At 41.7% G+C, this 12,552-nt stretch overlaps 1 protein-coding gene across 1 annotated transcript in view; it reads left to right on the top strand.

Moving 5' to 3' along the window:
• Positions 1-1,491: 1,491 nt before the first annotated feature.
• Positions 1,492-12,552, top strand: part of trim71 (tripartite motif containing 71, E3 ubiquitin protein ligase) — a 32,035-nt gene continuing 20,974 nt past the window's right edge. The window contains exon 1 of the mRNA XM_087179921.1: positions 1,492-3,370. Within this exon, the coding sequence (XP_087036047.1) occupies positions 2,648-3,370 (723 nt within the window). The 5' untranslated portion in view covers positions 1,492-2,647. The remainder of the gene's footprint in view (positions 3,371-12,552) is intronic.

Here is a 12,552-nt window from a genome sequence, read left to right on the forward strand (position 1 = left end):
GCTGTTGTTCAGATAATTATTCAGCCATATAAAATACGGCTTCTTTCTCTCTCTCTCTCTCTCTCTGCATATAGGCCTATATTATACATATCCAAAGTGATATATCTCCTATATTGTCAGCCTGGAGCCTAGAGACAGACATTTTCCTCTCCAGGATGTAAATAACATGATGCCTGACTTACTTATTGTGTAGTCTAATCAAATGTTATGCTTCTAAGCATAGAGATCTTCAAACATACACGACTTCTGCCGGGGAATAATAACTTCAGAGGTTATGAAATGAGTTCCCCCCAGTTTTTACTGTTTCTGCTCCCACCTCTGTTTCAGAAGGAGGGATGAAAGAGAAGAAACAACCACAGCACATCAATAGCTTTCTATATCCTGGGACTCATGAATTCTTGACTACTACCAAGTGTTGTCTGAGTAATGCCTCAGAGAAATAATGCAGTATATTTCAGTTATATGTTTCCCCAGTAGATGACTTTGTCCTTCGTTTGTTGTTAGCCCCTAGATGAACTACAAGCTCATTCAGTGTTCAGGAAATCAGATGTGTATATATAACACTAGAGGATTCATTACTTAATTAGTCAGTTAGTCATACACAATTTGCTATAATCTGTCTCCATTAATAATTGTATTTTGTATATCCCTACAGAGACTTATAGTTTTGATATGAAATGTATTAATAAAGTTGCTGTTGTTTTATAAGATCTACTTGTACAATTTTTTTTTTTGAGTTAACTTATACTGTGTAACTGATTCCAAGGAAATGATCAGAAAGTTGCGCACTAGTTTAAGCACCTTTCTCTTTTGTAGAAAATACAATGGAAAAAAATGTGTGGTGGACTGTGGATAGTATATGGCTCTTTTTCGTGTCATTTTTTGAAAATATCTTTGCTTTGTCCAACACAAAGGGCTAATTTCAATATTATTCCCAAGGTAAAGAAGTGTGATGTGAGAGGTTATGCTCTCTCCATTGTCTTTCTGTCACCTTTTGTGCAGATAAAAAAGAAAAATAAGGGATGCCCTGCAACAACACTTTTATCATTAGGCTACATACAATGCAACTTCACTGTTCATCTTATGGGAATTTGTCCACATCCTTCACTAGGACCACAATGTCCAGGGGCTACTGGTAACAGAAGTTGTCCAGTAACTTCAGCAGCCATTCTTTAACCTCCAGCTGGAGTTCATGCTTTATAGGCTACTGTATGAATATCAATCATAATTAACTTCATGTGCCGTATATCCTGTGGGAACTGTAAATTTATTAAATTTCCTGTAATTTCATTTTACCTTACCATTGCGATGTTGAAATAATTAGATGGATTTTTTACCTAGGGGCGAAACTGTATGTACACCTTGTCACTCATAGCTGACTCAAAGCTCGTGAGCATTGCGCCCACATGACCACGCCCCCCTCACGATTGGGCACAAGCGTCATCATTCTCTCCTCCCTCGGGCGGAAGTGGGTCTATTTTTTTCTCAGTCGGATAAGAGCGGCTCGAGGAGCTGCAGCACGAGCAACAAGCGCCCATGAGAGCGCACACCTTCTGTTTATGTTAATGTTAATTCACTCGAGAGTAAACAACGGCAGTAAAAAAAAAGTAAGGGACGTAGTTGAAGTCCATACGGTCGGTGGACCGAGTTTTTTTTTCCGGTTATACGACAATCTCTTTCCACGCCGCCGGAGGAAAAACCCTGCGCATTCCTCCACGCAGAGCGCCCGAGAGGGAGACCAGCCTGCGGACTGGACGGGAGCTGGAATCGGCCTCTTCACAAGGTGGAGCGGTAAATTCACCCCATTGAGGCTTGTCGTAGACGTCCTGTCTGATGTTTGGACTCTCTCCGTGTTCGTTTTCGATGCCCTAACGACCCAAGGCACGCTATGGGATCGTTGCTTTGATGAATAATTTACGGTCCCTCGGTCCGAGGCTCGCGCTGCGACTACCAACCGACCGTTGGCTGCGCCCGACGCCGCCTGAACGGACCCCGATGGTGGACTAGAGAGAAAAAAACACCGAAACATAACGACGCAGAGGCCCCCGATTGGAGTGCAGAAAATTAATTATAAGATTGAAATAATTTGGTACTCGTCTGGGTGCTGTTTTGTAGCTCAGAGCCCCGTAGTCATGTTGCCGAGTCGGTGGGGGAGGAGAGACGGAGCCCCCAGTACTTCGACGCCCATCCAGTGTCACTCCAGTTTCGGGTTAATTTTATGAGCCTCAGGAAGCACCATCGGACACTTTGGCTCCACACAAGCGCCAACATCATCCATTTTCATCTTGTTGGTCTTTATTTGAAAGAATGACGCGGATGTTTCCCCCCAAAACGCCTTACACACCTGAATTGATCTTAACAGCCTAAGTATTTTTCTTTTTGTTTCCTCAAAAACAATCTTTGAAGAACTGTCTACCTCCTCGATTTGCATCAGGTCAGAGTTATACATACATATAATACAGAGGAAAATCTGTATGTTGATGAGCACCGTTTTCACTTTTGACCTGACTTTAATACCATATGAATCTACCTCAATTAGCACATTATTTTCTACACAACACAACGGGCCGAGGTGTCCCCAGATGAAGACCTCACCCTCATTGCTGCGCGTGTTGTAAACTGAGCCTGTGTTTCGGTTACGCTGCAGATGGCTTCATTTCCAGACTCGGACCTGCAGACGTGCCCGCTCTGCAAGGAGCTGTGCGGCTCCTCTGCTCCCATCTCCTCCAGCTCGTCTACCTCCTCATCTTCCTCGCACACCTCGTCCTCCTCCAGCCAGACCACCAGGAGACTCCACGTCCTGCCCTGCCTCCATGCCTTCTGCAGGCAGTGCCTAGAGGGCCAGCGCAGTCCCGGAGACCCGCTGAAGCTGCGATGCCCCACCTGCGACCAGAAGGTGTCCATTTCTGAGGCCGGAGTGGACTCCCTGCCTTCCTCCAACTTCCTCTTCAGCAACCTGCTGGACGTGGTGGTGAGTTCTGAGGAGCAGATCCAGAATAAGAACGGCCATCATCACCGGGGAGGCTTAGGTGGAGGGTCCTCCGGCTTCCATCACCCACATGGAGGTCTGTTGCATTCGCACCACCTGGGAGAGCCTCAGTGCAGCTCCTGTGATGAGGAGAACCCAGCTACCTCCCACTGCCTTGACTGCCAGGAATATCTGTGTGACAACTGTGTGCGGGCACACCAGCGGGTGCGGCTGACCAAGGACCACTTCATTGAACGCCTGGGAGAGAACCTCCACCTGGCCAACAGCAACTCGGGCCAGCCGGGGGTGTCGGTGTCCCTCGCCCAGTCCCTGCAGAACAACTTCGCCCTGCTGTCCCTGTTCCAGGACCGCATGAGCTTCTGCCAACACCATGACAATGAGGTGAGTAGAGCACAACAATAAAACTTAAACCTCTGCCCCTAGAAAGACACAAATGGGCCTGTGTATGTTCATTCATATGAATTACAAGTGGGAAATACATGCATGTCACACACAAACACTTGATCGGTTTTCACAAATTTTGGGTTGTCTTGGCATCTAAACCTTCACTACCGGTCTGGTGGTGTTGGAAGTGTAATAACGTTTTATTTAATGTGCACACTCACACACATTCACACGCAGTCCTGCAGTGTAATAGTATTATGTGTATAGTATAGAAGCATACTGGGGGCCATATGGCCTTAGGTTCAAAGGGAGCTGAGTGGCTCTTCACCTAGTTCCCTGGAGACAAACAGGCACGTGTGCCGAGCTGGATTTACACACACTGACCCTACGTGCACACACACACACACACACACACACACACATACACACACTTATAGGCATAGACACATGCGGCCTGGTTAATCTGTACCACACCATCCATTCAGGGCAGAGAGAGGCCCCTGAAACTGCACACATGTTTCTATGACCGTTAGATGTCCTATACATGGACATAGTATGGAGATCCAGTTTTTCTATGATAATGGGAAAGACAAGTTGGAACTGGGGCCCAAAGTTCTTTTTTCTTTTTGGACCATGTGATGCGGGAAAGTAAACTACAAAGGCCTGTAAAACAGGAGACCTGCTTTTTCTTGGTTTAGTCATATGGTCAGGAAGAATAACAAATAGTATAAGTAGGGGGTCTTGAAACGTCATTGTTGGTTCACTTCTGGTTTCTGTTGGGGAGCTGATGGGAGTTTTTCCTGCTGCTGGAGAACACACTTCTAGCCACAAATGCATAAATAAAAAAATATTTTGTCCAAGAAGTTCATGAAAAAATAATCTGGCAAAATGAGGTCAGTAAAGTCAGCAAACGTTGTTAAAGATACAGAGATCACACAGTATATTTAAATGCACTGTAATAATTCAGTTGATTAAACAGGCTCACACAGGAAGAAAGAGCAATGCATGGAAACACACAGGGAACTCAGGAAATGAACTACTTTGTCTTGTAGCAAATGTATGAACAAAACTGTCCAGTTGAAACTTAGTATGTAAATTAAATGTGGAGTTTTCTTGTAAATTGACAAATGTTGTGTTTACATTCAGTGTTTCAAAGCAAAATGCATTGCGGGTGTCCTTGAGACCTAACAAATGTGTTGAAGGCATTTCCTCCAAGCCATTTTTTCATGCCTTTTGCATGTGCATTACTACACTTATTGGCATGTTACAGACACCATCAGTCAAAAAGTGTGAAAACCAGCAGCAGGAATTTGTACTCACCCAAAACCCTGCCTCAAGTGCTCAACGCCAAAGATGACTATATGCTTGAGGTTTTGTGAAAGGCAACTTTGAATCTGTATGTGTGTGAACGAGTTAACTTAAATGTTGATTCTGTACATGAGCCATGGAGGGACACGGAGTGAATGGGACGCAAAGAGTTGAGTTTAAGAAGAAACAGGATTGTAGAGCTGAGAGAAAACACCTTTTGCCAACAGTAAACCGGTTTCCACATAACAACACAAATAGAGCTTGTGTTGACGGTTTCTGTGAAATTGCGCTTTCTAAAAACATGTACCATTGAAGGTCCTTTTTTTTTTTCGCAGTGTTATTAATTAGCATCCTCTGCTTTTATCCTGACTCCCAGGAGGAGATGTTTATTAATTAATTAGGTTCACGGTTATTTACTGTTTGTTAAAATGTGCTGAGCGTACATAGGAGTGCAGCAATATCAATAAATGAACATTTCTGTCTTCAGTATTAAAAATACTGAAGACCACCCCCCATCCCTTTTTATACACAACCCCCATCCACTGCCAGTAAATAGGTGGGTTCAGTTTTCCGGTAAGGGCTTTATTTCCCAGTAATGCCTCACTCACTCATGGTGCTTCAGCCCTGGGGGAGGGAATGACACAGGAGAAGGCTAGTCTTTCTTTACGAATGAGCACTAAGCAAGCAGAGTCATTGTCCGTCACCCGGCTCCACATCCATCATATAGGTAAAATTCCTCATATACCCAGTCGGTCTTTAAGACCAGTTTTGGCCTGTTGGCACTCTTAAGGATTTTCATATTTGGTAATGACGTGTGGGGGAAATCCTCCTAATCCGTTTAGTTCTGTTCTGTTAATCCTCAGTTTGTTTATACAGCACAAATTTGCCTTATACTCAAGTTGCCATTTCTTTTTTAGAATTATTTTTTCTTAGAGCTTGTTTATTTAGTTATATGTCATTTCCTCAAGTTTGAGTGTTGACACCGCTGTTGTTTAAGCCTCAAAGTCCACATTGTCTCAAACAGTTGTGTGAGCTGCGAGAGGTGTTACTATTTTGAATGCTATTGTCCAGCAAAGCCTGAAGAAATATTTTTGTCATCCAGTTTTATGGGTTGTGGGACTGGTTACTAGGGAGGAAACGGAGACCTTTGCTGTAAAAAGTGGTTTATTGCTCACAGTGAGGGATCAGATGCATTCCCTTCACAGTGTTGTTACAATGCTATTAGTCATTTGTAATATTTTAAAATTATATCAGCCTCTTTATCTGGTTTTGAATAGCACAACAACAGTTGCCTGGTTAGTTCAGTTATTCTCTTCATACTCTTTCTTTCTCCCAGGAGATCAGTACTGGTTTCTGTTCATTAGAGATGCCACAATACCAGAAATTTGGTAGCTGGTGCCAATACAACTGAAATCACACGATGCTTGACACCAAATTTGATACCAAGCGTACACATACACACACACACACACACACACACACACACACACACACACACACACACACACACCACTCCACATTGTCAGTGTTTAACATGGTGACAAAACAGTAGTGTGAAAATATTAATTTAAGAAGTCAGTGTCAGAAGTCAATATTTTGGCCAAACAAGATAGTGTTAGCCTTTGTGACGTGTTGCCACAACAGATACCAGCGGTCGCATTTTGCAAACAATAATGGAAACATTTCAGGACACGATCATTTTGTTGACATGTTGTTACTATAAAGTCATCAACCAAAACTCACTCATCTTAAATTCTGTGTATTGACACACCACCTCAAATGCAAAAATGTTTTTTTTCCACAAGTTACGTATTTGTATTTGACATCAGACATCATCGAATACCATTTTCCCTCTTTAAGAGACTCTGAGGCCGTAGTGGAGATTTGGCAGAGAGGTTCAATGAAAAGAAATGTAGCACAGGTGTAAGTAATAACATTAACGATGGCTTAGTCCCATATAAGTGCTCCACTTTGTTTCCTGCTTTTCTGCATGTTTGGAACCATAATTGATGTTTTTTGCCACACCTGTTCTTTACCTGCCAAGTATCTATAGTGAAAAGGGCCTCTAATGATGAACTGTAAGTCAAGCCTGACAGTGTAAAAAGACATCTTAAAATGTGACTGACCCGTGTTGATAACTTTGGGCTGTCGCTTCTGGCAACAGTGACACATTACTGGTAAATCATGTACATGCCAATGTTAAGGCTAGTGATCTCTGACTGATGACTCCTAAATGAGCCAGGGCAATCGTTAGCATCACATAGTGACACAGTGAGCTGCTTTACAACTCTGAACCCCCAACTTTCCAGTTCAACTTTTAACATTTAAATGATACTGTATGTTCATTATCCACAAGTTGTTGGACTACACTTTAATATACAGTCAGTATTTCAAGTAATATCATTAAGTATGTATTGTATAAAAGTAAAGCGCACCCCTCTGTTGGTCTTTCTGAAATGTGCACCGACACTGTTCACTAGCTTTCACTTGAAATTTCAAAATGATAGAGCTAGATGTTTCTTTCTCTAGGAAAACAAATAGTACAGACTAACATGTAGAGAGCACACCAATATACAGCATTAATGTTAATTTGCTGAAATAACAGCTGTCAATTCAATTGGTTACACTGGCACACACAGTTGCTGTCCAGAAATAGGATACTTGTACTCTATGTAAATGTATACATAATACATGATTGTGTTTTTCTATATTAATAGTGATTATTATTATTGGAAGAAGAGGGACAGGATACTTTGACAATGAGTAAAATCCCTCTCTTCATGCTTAACTTCAGCTGTAGTGGAGATAGGGGAGATGTTTTTACCCTTGTGGAGTTGTACAGTGGAAATCACATTTATTTTCTTTGGCTTGAGTTTTCTTGAAATAACCCATTGTTAATTCAATTTAAGATCACTTAGGAACAAAAAGTATCAGGGATTGTAGAATGTTATCGATTCCCAAATAATGGAAACAGAAAGGTTGCCAGTCAAACAAAGGGTTTCAGTTGGAAGATAAGGACTCCTTGGGCAGCAAAGGGAGTAGGCTACACACTGATAAGAATATATAGGGTACTGTGCACACATGAGTGAATATGTTGGCCTACTTTAACAGCATAAATGTCAGTTGTTAGTCATCCGTAGCACCGGCAGTCAGAGAGGATTCCACGCTGTGTCTGAAGTGGAAATGGAAAATTGGATTACATCAAAGGAGTGCCCTCTGCTCGCTGTGATGTCCCACTCCAACACACAAATACATAGGCAGCTCTATTTGAGAGGCAGCTAATGATATGATAATCCTACAAATTGTCACTCTGTGCTTTAGATTGAATTGTTGTAGCCATAGCTACATGCCTAGCTGTGCACGTGCGTGGCTTTCCAGCAACACACACACACACACACACACACAAAATATAGTCTTTATATACTAGGGGTGGGGGGGTTGCTAGACTGAGAGTGGACGGAAAGTGGTTGCTGGGCAATGAATGCCTAAAATGCACCGTGCTATAAGAAAGAGGTGGAGTTGAACTAATGAGTTTGACGGCCTACCAATGCTCTTGCATCTCCCGAGTCCTCAGGGAGCGTTAAAGTGAGGAAGACAGTGAGATGTTCAGTTGCAGCAGGAGGGCTAAGAATTTTATTGTGATTATCACACATTTCCTCAATTCTTCTTTTCTTTGTAAAATTTTACGGCTGTATTTTCTAGCTGTGTAGAGGAAGGCTGTCACTTAAAACACATGCTGGGTTGGCTTTGTGATCATTAGTTTTACTCCCCCTCTCTGGAGCTCGCTAGCAGAGAATGTTTGTAAGGAAACCTAACCCAACACTGACGCTGATACAAGGCCAGAGGAATTCCTGTAACTTGAGTTTATACCTCCTGGGTACTCTGTTCCCCTTCTCCCTCTCTCTCACACACACACTGAGTATTTCCTCTGCAGACTCCTGCCTTTCTCATCAGCGCTCTCTGGCTGCTCTGTGTCAGAGACGATGGACATTATAGATGCAGAAAGCCTCCTCAACATGATTTAGCAGCTGTTGCTGTTGAGGGGCAAGTGATTACATTTCATCACTCCTGGAAGTATCCGTGTGAGTGTGTGGCAGCAACGTTTTCCTTTCCAAGAGTATCTCCCATCTGTAGGTAGTTATCCTCTGAAGAGGATTTTTGTGTGTGTGTAAGTGTGTGTGCGTGTGTTTCCACACAGCCAGCAGAGTTGGATTATATGAAGTTGGACTTCCAGGGTTTTAATGCGCAGCATGTGCCCAGTAATTAGAGAGCATTCACTGTTTCCTGTGTGTTGTGAATGTGTTTCATGTAGGCTAAGGGGGAGTGTGTATGTGTGTGTGTGTCCCAGCTTTGATGTCCATTTGAGGACTTTGGGCCACATAAATTTAATGGATAGAAAGGAAGGCATTTATCACATTCTCTTTGACAACGGGATTTAAAACCCATTCAAAAGCTGGAACCTGCCACCTCCTACTCAGTGGTCGGGCACAAATGGGGTTTTAATTGGCCATTATTTGACCTCACTCAATGAGATTGTGCTGTTAACACATTTATCGTTAAAGCTCTCAACCCTGTTTGGGGGACACTGCACAGCTTCCAGCCATGATGTGTCCACCTTAAGTGGTTTTGTAATATTGGGCCAAGAATATGCTAATAAACAGTTGGCACAGTTGCTGCAGTTTGGGTATGTTTTGCTCTTAAGTATCAGACTACACAAAGATCATACCAGCATGTTTGCTCTTTTATCTCTACATTTTTAACAGACCATTATCTAATGGCTGCAGTTTTACTTTTTTCTATGTATTCGTCCTACTGAAGGCAGCCATCAGATTATTCTTATTTGTAAAATAAAAGTTAGTGAGACGCTACAATTAGAAACAAGTAGTAGAGTCTAATCACGTGACGAGAGGAGAATTGACCGACGATGGCGGAGGATTTGGTGTCAAAGCAAAAGGCAAAAGTTTTTGGTACCTATTTGGCAAAGATTCGCATTTAACCCAGTTAACAAGGCAATCTGTAAACTGGGTCTGATGAAGGTGGTGAGGTGACGCGTCTTCCTGTAAATTGTCTGTTGTAATCGATAACACCAATGTTGTTGCACGTTTATTACACGCTTGGAAACTTTTGACACCGTGGCATCTCTAATTACTTTGTGCTGTAAATTCAGTCATCATTCTGCCATTTACCTCATGATCCTCGGGATGGAGGATAAAATAGTTGCTGTTGTGACCGTTTTCCTCAGTTGTGTCTCAGCATAAGTTTTCTAAACCTTCAAATTCATGGATCTGTTACGCAAACTGGCCTTACTGGATTGTGTTTGATTGTTGTTTCGCATCCACCAACGTGGTTTTTGGTCTAACATAAAATTCCGAATTAAATAACACATTATAGTTGAGTAGCGGTGTAACAGCAGATTGATTAAATGTCTACATTGGATTATCATGCAATGATAATGTAAATATTATGTCACATTATGGCTTATCATTCGTTGTTTTCTGATACACACTGTCGTTTTAGGAATTTGCATAATTTATAACTTGATGTTCTTTACATTCTGGGTAGTGCTACATGGGATAGGCATTTAGTGTTATTGTTGTTTTGGCTTGCTTATGTAACCAAGCCATTTCCTGTAAAGGTCATGCTCTTCAGGCAGCCAAGTAGGCATGCCAGCCATGCGCATGTGTGTATGTGCAATAAAGTGCTGATAAATGGTAGGATGGGGGAAAATGGAGCAGTGTTGTTATGGATTGAGGGTCATTAAGCACGTGGTTTGTTTATTGTGCTCTCTAATGTTACAGTGACTAAGAATAGCCGGTTGGCGACGGTACGGAGACACGCACATTTGTTACATCTCAGCTGCTCCACATTTCATTCACACAGCCTCTCAGTTTCATCCCTTGTTTACCCGAAGCTGTGACTCCTTTTCATGTTTTTCCCTTTATTCTTTTCTTCTTCTTTATTATTGTTGAACTCCTTTTACTTTTTCCTATTGATTATTATCTGCACCCATCCCTTCCACCATTTTACTTCTTTTTCTCTTCTTCTTTTACTGCTAAAGCGTTAAGCACACGACAGTCGGTCACATGCTCGCTTGGTAAGGAGGCCAGCTGACTGTGGTTTGTTTTCCTTCTCCGCTGTGGGGCCGTCCAATCAGATTGCCGGCTCACAGCCACCGCCCCCCCTTGTCGTATCTGGCAGAGTTTCAAAACATCAGCAGGCATGTCCGTGTGAGTGTTGTGTCCGTGGCAACAAGCCAACAGGGGTTGCCACGATAGGGCGGGGCAGCGGCGAAGGAGGAAGGAAAATAGCAGAGAGAGGAGAAAGACAGTGATGGAGGGAACAGAGAGGGAAGGAGAAAACTATGTGAACAAGATATGGAGGGTGTTTGGAAAAGATGACAGTAGGTGTCTGTGAGTTCCATAAAAGGAGCTTTGTCTGGCAGATGGTATCCCTGGGATTGTTGGGATGTTGGGATTGGGTATTCCACAGATTATCCAGCCTTGACACACCAGACTGGCTTAGGGCTGGTGCGGTCTATTTGGTTTCATAAATGCACTACCTTTGCTAATCTTCCCCTCTGTTCCCAGTTCTCAACCAGTCTACAGTATTATCACTGTAGTATTTTACTTTATAGAGAAATGTGTGTATGAGCGCTTCAGTCACTCCTGCGTCAGCCTCATGTATTTTAATAGCATGTGTGCGTTGAGTTGTGTGTTTATCTTCAAATCTCTCAAATGTTTGGCAGTCTTAGTTGACAAAGCATTTACTTCTAATATGTAATATATATCTATAGGCTTATCAAATGTCAAAATTTCATCATCATTTGTAACGCAGCTCTGTCACTGGATGTCCTGTGAAGGGTTTAAATCTGTATACAGAAAACAGTATGTAATGATTCGGAAATAGTTGTTATTATTGTGTAAGTATTTATTAAAAAAATTATTGGACAAGAAAAAGAAAGCACACCTTTCTGTTAGGAATATATATATATATATATATATATATATATATATATATATATATATAGGTTTTGTGTGCAGTTATCATCTAAAAGAAAATCTTGTTTTCTCATGTTAGTTATTAAGGTGGTATAGTATGAAATTCTGTTCTGACCTGGCATGACTTAGGGTGGAGTTATGAATGAGCATGTCACTCAGTAGCCAGCTGCTGTACAGGAACTTCCAGGTGAAATTGTGTGTAATTAAGTAAGGGTGAAGTGGGCTGTAGTAAAAGTGAATTCATGCTCAGTGAATCAATCTATCCTACTCTGTATAGATATGTGTTAAAATAAGCAAACAAACAGAAAATAAAGGTTATCATAAAAAGGTAAACTTCCTTTCTTGGATCTGTTTGGTTCAAGCTGCCAAAAACAGACTGATGTCTGACATCATCCTCTAAGAATTTCCCCTCGGTGTTTGTCTGTCTGTTTCTGACCTTTCTTGTTTCTGTCTGTTGACAGGATGTAAGTAAGTCAGAGCATATAGGCCTGAGGATTTTGAAAAAGATTCTCGCACTTACTCCCCATAGTTTAAAAATATACATACAAAGGTTTCATTTTTTTCCCATCTAATTCCTTTTTTAACTTTTTAAAAGACAGTTTATTTTCAAAATTAAGGTTTTAAATATTTTTGCTGAAATACAACTATACTTTAACAGAAATGTTTGTGTTTTTATGGGTTAGTTTCAATTTCTTGACATTTTCTAATGTTAGAATAAGGTTTTTATTCCCTGGTAACATATCGAGCGCCTGATTGATTGGTTGAAGTATAAAGTACTTAACAGACGAATAGCAGGAAATGTGTTCTCAGGTTGATAAAGTCTCACACAAAATAACTTTCCAAAATGCTTTCAGCAGGTCTTGTGTGATTTCA

Source organism: Seriola lalandi, unplaced genomic scaffold (genome assembly GCF_002814215.2).
Source record: "Seriola lalandi dorsalis isolate HSWRI2012SDOR001 ecotype SW California unplaced genomic scaffold, Sedor1 jcf7180002054879, whole genome shotgun sequence".
NCBI classification, from domain to species: domain Eukaryota; kingdom Metazoa; phylum Chordata; class Actinopteri; order Carangiformes; family Carangidae; genus Seriola; species Seriola lalandi.